At 37.9% G+C, this 7350-nt stretch overlaps 2 protein-coding genes across 2 annotated transcripts; one reads left to right on the top strand and one right to left on the bottom strand.

Moving 5' to 3' along the window:
* Nucleotides 1-122: 122 nt before the first annotated feature.
* On the top strand, nucleotides 123-844 carry LOC18603616 (large ribosomal subunit protein eL29z). The gene is made up of 3 exons (XM_007035689.3): nucleotides 123-233; nucleotides 333-436; nucleotides 545-844. Exons 2-3 carry the CDS (start codon nucleotides 335-337, stop codon nucleotides 626-628), a joined length of 186 nt encoding a protein of 61 aa, XP_007035751.1. The 5' UTR covers nucleotides 123-233; nucleotides 333-334; the 3' UTR covers nucleotides 629-844.
* Nucleotides 845-1952: 1108 nt separating this feature from the next.
* LPD1 (lipoamide dehydrogenase 1) lies at nucleotides 1953-7350 on the bottom strand. Its single transcript, XM_018120020.2, has 15 exons — nucleotides 6801-7350; nucleotides 6171-6317; nucleotides 5779-5913; nucleotides 5572-5689; nucleotides 4865-4989; nucleotides 4299-4424; nucleotides 4138-4218; nucleotides 3864-3926; nucleotides 3696-3770; nucleotides 3536-3614; nucleotides 3345-3445; nucleotides 3026-3139; nucleotides 2697-2810; nucleotides 2507-2578; nucleotides 1953-2308 (listed from the first exon to the last, which is right to left on the bottom strand). Exons 1-15 carry the CDS (start codon nucleotides 7125-7127, stop codon nucleotides 2258-2260), a joined length of 1728 nt encoding a protein of 575 aa, XP_017975509.2. The 5' UTR covers nucleotides 7128-7350; the 3' UTR covers nucleotides 1953-2257.

Below are 7350 nucleotides of genomic sequence, written 5' to 3' on the forward strand. Positions count from 1 at the left end.
AGACATTCAAACTTGAGCCCAAAATGAGGCCCAATAAACGAGATTAAGCCGACTCCCATAAGGCCAGAGCCCAACCCATTTCATAAAGAAACAAACGGGGCATTTTCGACATTCAAACGTCAAGAATTAGGGTTTCGAGTGTTCACCAAATAAAAGGGCTAAACTTTTTTTTCTTTCATCTCCTCCATCCAAAAACCCTAGTCAGTGCCGCAGCAGCGTCTCATTAGCCTCAGGTCAGCTTCCATATTGGTCGTATTCTCTGTTAAGAAAAGAACTCATTTGTCTGGAAAATCAAGCTAATTTTCTTTTTTTCGTTGGTTTTTGCTGAGCAGAGATGGCAAAGTCAAAGAACCACACCGCTCACAACCAATCTTACAAGGCTCACAAGAATGGCATCAAGAAGCCCAAGAGGCACCGCCACACCTCCACCAAAGGGGTATCTCTTCTTCTTTTTTTCAATCAATTTTTTGAGTAAAATTTGATAGTTTTTTATTGGGTTTTCTTTCAAATGTACAAATTGAAGTTTTTTTTTTTATATGTGTAGATGGATCCAAAGTTCTTGAGGAATCAGAGGTATGCGAGGAAGCACAACAAGAAGAGCGGAGAGTCTGCTACTGAAGAAGAGTAAATTTTAATGAGAAAGAAAACAGCTTTGATTAGGGTTTTCTAATTGGGGCTGTTTGGTGTTTCTTTTTTTTTTTTGGGTCTTTTCAATGGAATTAAGTGTTAATTTACTGTCTACTCAGCTTTAGCACCTGTATTGTTTTTTGGGATTGTTGATTATCTTTGTTAGAAAAGATTCGAAGCTGTAAGCTATTAATATCAAGAAGATATTTTGAGTTTATTTGCTGTTCCTTTTTCTTAAAATATGGTTAAGCAGTAATTAAATGATTTGGCATGGAAATGTTGGATTTTTTTAGCTGTGGATGATGCATGCTTACTACATTGGTGGATTTTATGGTTTTCATTTCTAAATTGGCGGTTTGGATGCTTTGTGTTGTGTCTTGTTAGGCATTATTACCTCATAGAAATCCAGAATGAACCCTACAAATTTTGTTGATTGCTGCATTAGAACCTGTTCCTTAGTGTCTGGCATAGTCCCTCAATCATATTGTTTCTTTTGGGAGTGGTCAATAGATTATATTTTAGCACCATCATATGGAACTGTGAATCTCATTTGATAATGGTATGTTTGTGTGTTCAGAGTTTTCTTTTGATACAGGCAACTCCTTGGGTAGGGGTTGCTTTTTTAGGAACCAGGCGCGGTCTTGATGAGGATCTGTAACTAGTAGGTTACTTGTTCTGTCTCTTTCGATCAATGATTCAATTCCCTGGAGTAGGTTATTTGCTCATATTATAGCCACTCTTATCATTGGTTTATGTTTGTTCGGTTTCTCAAGATTCAGGCAACTCCTTGGGGGAGAATTTGGGTAGGGGTTACTTTCCTAGGAATTGGTCACGGTCTTGAATGAGTGTACTTGTTCTGTTTCCGTGGATCTATGATTCAATTCCCTTGAGCAGGTTATTTGCTCATTTTATAGCCACTCTTTGCATTGGTTCGTATTTGTTCAGTCAGTCTCATAATTCAGACTACTCCTTGGGGAGAATTTGGGTATCCGTTGCTACATTCGGAACGGTAGTGCGCATAAATAACTTGTAGGGTACTTGTTCTGTTTCCTTCGATCTATGGTTCAATTCTCTTGAGGATATTTACTCTTAGGTCGTTGGTTTCATATTTGTTCAATATCTCATGATTCAGGCAAATCCTTGCGGTAGAATTGGGGTAAGGCTTGCTTTATCAGTATTCGGTATCTGTACTTGTTCTGTCTCATCTATTGGCTCAATTCACCAGAGCAGGTTACTTGCTCATTTTAATAGCCATCTATCGGCATTGGTTCATATTTGTTCGGACGAAGGAGTTGAAATAAGAGAACTGCAAAACTACTTCAGGCTGAAAACAAAAATTTAAGGCTCTTATTTCAAGAAGGTCAAAGGAATACAGACTTTGAAATTGGGAATAAATTATCAGTACAGGTATCTCTGCATCGCACTCGACAATAACTTGACAAACCATGACACAACGTCAAGTGTGACTATCATCAGCGAATGAGCAAATTCCTCCAAGATGTTTCTTCTGGTAAGATGGCTGTTGTGTTGACTACGATCACCGAGAGAAACGTGATTCCTTGATACTTCCTAATACAAGCAAAGTTCTTCAAAATTTTATACCTTTTTTTTTTTTGGAGTGTCGACAAGCTTAGACTGCAACTGGTTCACTTACTGGACTACTAGAAGAAGGCGCTTTAACCTGGTTAATAAATAAGATTGGAGGAAGGGAAATGAACTTGTCGTGAGCTTGAAGACATGATACGCAGTCAAATAGTGTGGAGAGATTTATTATGCTTACCAGCAATTCACTGGTTAGTGAAATGCTGGAGTAGCGCGAGCGCTTTTCTTTTTCAGCACGTGAGCATAAAATGTCAGTAAGTAAAGATCAGAAACTCACTTTGGCTGATTTAAATAGTTCGTCGAGAACTTCGGACAGAGTTGGATGTGCATGAACCGCAAATTTGATGTCCTGCAAGATGCAAGCAAAACAGTCATTATGACAAGATCATAAATGGTTAACGGCTTCACCAGGTTTCAATGAAGAGAAGTGAACCATAAATGTTTTGGTTTTTGCACAGAAGGCGCACCTGGATTCGAGTCCCTAAAGCTATGGCATTTGATGCCTCATGGATGAGGTCTGCTGCATGCAAGCCAAATATATGAACTCCGAGAATCTCTCCGTTGTCAGGTCTGTATATCAACTGCATGAAGGTAACATGGGTAAAACTTAGCAACTGTACCAACAGAAAGGGGAGATGTTTCAAAGAGATCTATAGGTTAAAATCATTTATCCTTATAGAATTTGATAAATATTTGCGTCAAGCATTTTGTGAAACAAATTGTTTCTCTTCCTGTAATTGCTTTATTTGTTTTATTGGTTTAGTTACTGTATGAGACAAGTGTCTAAAGAAATAACCTTAGCAAGTCCCTCCCCTTCATTTTCTGCCAAAGCCTTTGTGTTAGCCTTGAAACTTGTTTTGGCGACGCTTACTTCAAATCCTTCCTTCTCAGCTTTCTCCCTTGCTTGAGGCTGCGAAGTTAGAAATAGTCAAATTTTCAGATATTATTTCAAAACACATACACACACACACACCCCATAAGAAGAGCTACAGTTTTAAAACAGAAAAATAGGAGACAAGATTATGCAAAATATAAAAGGCTCTGTAGAAGAATTTATCTAGCAACTTAAAATTGCTAATTAATCCAAAATGAGGTGTTAGTATGTCAGTATTCACCTCTGTCATTCCAACCATACTGATTTCAGGGTGAGTGAAGCAGGCTGCGGGGATGCTAAGGTGATTAAGCATGTGATCTCTTCCAGTGACTTGTTCAACCACTGTATCAAGATATTTAAGCAAAAAATGAAATGGATCTAAATAGAAATATCAGTTATGAATTAGCAAAGAATGAGTTAGCAGGCACTTACCTGAAATTCCTTGTGCACTAGCTGCATGAGCAAGCATCATTTTACCATTTGCATCACCAATGCAGTACAGGTGAGTAACCTAGAATTTAAATTGAACATCAGTCGTGTTTGGTGACTGTCATACAGGAAATTTATAGTCAGAATGAAGTTTACAACTGACCAGCTTGCCATTTGCATCAATTACTCGCATTCTCTCATCAACAGGAACAAAACCCCTTTGTGTTACCACGTTAATCTGAAAAAAAAAAAAAAGGAATACAGAAACATAAATTCATTTCCTTTCAGTGGAAAATCCATATAATCCTACCGTATTGACCAAAAGACATACATTCTCCAATCCGAGACCATTAGTGAACGGAGCCCTTCCGGTTGCAATTAAGGCTGCATCTACCTGGAGCAAAAGAAAAAGACAAAAATAGGTTACTTTAACATATACCATTTACCTGGACCAACCATAGACTTGACACCAGGAAAAGCATCATAAGACAGCAATTTTGTACATGATGACATTGTCAATGTACAATGGAAAGGGGCTGCAATAACTACTGAAACAGAATAGGCAGTTTCTATGAATTTCCATAAAAAATAACAAATGCACATACCTCCAAGGTGTCTTTGGGTTCCTTAGTCTTGGCATCAGTAAGCTCAATAATGACTGGTTTCCCATCCCTTGCAGGAGTGATCTACAAACAGACGAAGGAAGCTCAATAGACATTTTTGGAACAGACATCCAGAGTGCACACAGATGTTAATAATAGATTACCTTGGTTGCAAACACTCCAGTATGATAGTCAATTTTCCTTGGGTTGATCAGCACCCTTTGGGCCAACTTACCAATCTCAGGATCAAACCCAGGCATAAGTTGATCTAAAGCTTCAATAAATGTGACCTGCATACACCTTTTAGTTAAACTTTGTTGCCTTCTGATAAAAAAAAAATTAAGTACACTTAAATTATGCTACTATAGCTTAGGATAAAACATAAAAACAAATGCCAAGACAACTTGTATAATCAGCAGGTAAAGACTTCATTGACTGACTTCTATCCTCTGGTAATTTATGCAAGCATTAATAAATTGAAGAGAATAGATCTATATCTATATATAGGCATGCTTTCTATGGTCTCAGCTAGTTTGTAGTAATTTTGTCTAAAAAAGTCACCTAATTTCAATATCTCAAGAATTTATAGAATTCAGGTGAAAACAGATGGAGTTGAAACTTATAATGTGAACCAAACCAGAAGGTAAATTTGCAGTTTTTTAATCCTAAAAGCAAGATTCCTACATTCATTTCATTAAAAAAAAGGAACAGAGATAGAAATAGGAGTCACCTCACTGCCAAGTGCAGTGTATACATCACTGAATTCAAGACCAATGTAACCACTTCCTACAATCGCAATCCAATCAGGAACAAACTCCAATTTGAGGGCATGGTCACTAGTAATAACAGTCTTCCCTGCAGATTATTACTTTGTGATTAAAAGAAACCCAGAAGAATAACAGCACTGAAGATTACAGACATGTGACTCAAGCATCATTCTGTAAATGCTAAATTTCAAACTTATTCATTAGAAGCAATTTTCTGTCTGATTGCTGGTTGATAAATTTCAATTATTATTTATATAAAATCCAACCATGTGATAAATTCCCATACATCTATAGAAGACTTTGATGAGATTTCCAGTTTTCAAATCATGTCATCTATATGTAACAGATGCAAAATTTCCATCAGTTAGACTGCACTTGAATAACTAGGAAATTGTTATCCAAACCTTAAATCCACATTTCACTCAGTTGAACTGATGCCTATGTCCTAAAATTGCGTATGACCATCCATAAGTCTCATGCAAGTTGGCCCAGTTAGGGAAAAAAGGGTTAACGAGGATGAAGCCAGACAATAAAAGCAGTAACATGGTTAGTAATGCTATCAAATGCCTATACAGTCTTAGACACCCAGATTACTTTTGAGCAAACCTTTAATGAAAAAGTAAGACCACAAAGACAGATTCAAGAAAAAGCAAATGAAGATAATATGTACCATCGACTTCAATGCCCTTGGGAACAAAAGGAACAGAACCAGTAGCAATGATTATATCTTTCGCAGTTACTATGTTGTCAGGAAAACCAACCTTCCCATATTTCACTTTTTGAGGGCCCTGAGTACAAATATAAAAAGTAAGGATACTTGAGAATTCAAAAAACCAGAGCATTATGCATTTCGTTACAGGATATTTATTAGCCTTACCACAATAGTACCAACACCAGTCAATATGTCTACTCCAAGCGCCTTCATTGAGTTAGTCAAATTGCTTCGAATTTTTGAAGCAAGATTATTCGCATGGTCAGCAACTCCCTGTCTGTCATATCCGGCAGCAGAAACCTACCATGTGTAACATATAGAACAGCAGAAAAGGAAATGATCAGGGGTTTACAACTCTGAAAATGGTCCAGTTAACTGATATGATGATACATACAGACCATAGTTCATCACATTAGAATTTAAGGGACTTTATGAACTTTCGAGCTTGTCAGTTAGCAGCATAAATACATATAGACATATATGACTTGTTTTGTACTAATCTTGCGTCCCTCAGCCTAAGTCTCAAGCAACCAACCATAAAAATACAATCCTATTACCTGCAAACCGAAAGCCTTCATGTGATGCTCGCTCTGAAGTTCACGCATCCTACCACTCACAGCCAATAGAGCTTTCGAAGGAACACAACCTCGGTTGACACACGTTCCTCCCACCACATCTCCTTCGATTATAGCAGTTTTCAAACCCTGCAAATGGCAAAACAAAACAAGCAAAATAAAAACCAATTTCACGCAATTGAGCAGAAGACATGATATACTAGTACGGACTACACAATAATTACGCTCCAAAAGAAATCAAATTATAAATATTAATTGCATGTAAATCGCTGGAATCAATAAATTTATGCTCAATGCACCATTGATCTTCGCTTAAGCACGTAACACAATGATTAATAACTGAAAATTACAGAGGTTGCTTTAGATTCTGAAGTTCAGTTGAACTTATGAAATAGATAAGAACCAAGTTAAAAGTTTAGTTTGAACTTTAAATACTCGAATTTAAATGTTCTTCTTCTTTGCAAATGCTCAGCTAAGAACATAATTACATTTCTTAATAAGTTCTGATGAACGCGAGAAAGACGGAGAGAAAGGAACTCCGTAAGTTTCAGCTAAAAACTAAAGCTAAATCGCGTGAAATTTTGGTGGTGAACAAAAAATGGTTGAAAGCACCTTCTCGACAGCATGCAGCGCAGCTCCATGGCCGCCGACGCCAGCGCCGATGATAATCAAATCATAATCGAACGATTTGGGAGGAGTTCCATTGCCTACAGCGGAAGCAGAGATTTTCTTGGAATGTCCGCGGCTCGAGACGCGAACTCGGCCAGAACACGACTGAGTCAAGGAGGAGAACCCGAAGGCTTCCCTCCTGAGTCCACAGAAGCGGAGATTCACCGGCTGGGATAGAGCGAAGGCAGGAGAATGAGAATCGAAGGCGTAATTTGATCTAGGAACTGTGGTGGCTTGAGAGAATGACAGAGACGATAAAGCAGAATGCATTTTTGCTGTTTGGCAAGGAGGAAAATGGAAGAGAAAGTTAGAGAGTATTTTCTATTTGGAGTGAGTTGTTTTGCTAGAGAGATCTGAGGAGATATAAGCGAGTGAGGGAAAGGGTGTGTGTTTTGCTTTGATAAGTCCGTTAGCGAGAGGAGTGAGGGAGGAGGCGGAGTTACCAAAGCCAGGGCTGATAAACCACCGCTATTTTTGTTTTCATTTTGTTTTG

The sequence above is a fragment of the Theobroma cacao genome, chromosome 4 (genome assembly GCF_053813885.1).
Source record: "Theobroma cacao isolate CCN51 chromosome 4, ASM5381388v1, whole genome shotgun sequence".
Classification (NCBI taxonomy): Eukaryota; Viridiplantae; Streptophyta; class Magnoliopsida; order Malvales; family Malvaceae; genus Theobroma; species Theobroma cacao.

Coding starts and splice junctions, on each gene's coding strand:
- LPD1 (XM_018120020.2), bottom strand. CDS start 7,127: ATGCATTCTGCTTTATCGTCTCTGTCATTCTCTCAAGCCACCACAGTT. Junction 4,990..5,571: donor CAAGGGCATTGAAGTCGATG/GTACATATTATC, acceptor AATAATCTGCAG/GGAAGACTGTTATTACTAGT. Junction 4,219..4,298: donor CTGGAGTGTTTGCAACCAAG/GTAATCTATTAT, acceptor GTCTGTTTGTAG/ATCACTCCTGCAAGGGATGG.
- LOC18603616 (XM_007035689.3), top strand. CDS start 335: ATGGCAAAGTCAAAGAACCACACCGCTCACAACCAATCTTACAAGGCT. Junction 437..544: donor GCCACACCTCCACCAAAGGG/GTATCTCTTCTT, acceptor TTATATGTGTAG/ATGGATCCAAAGTTCTTGAG.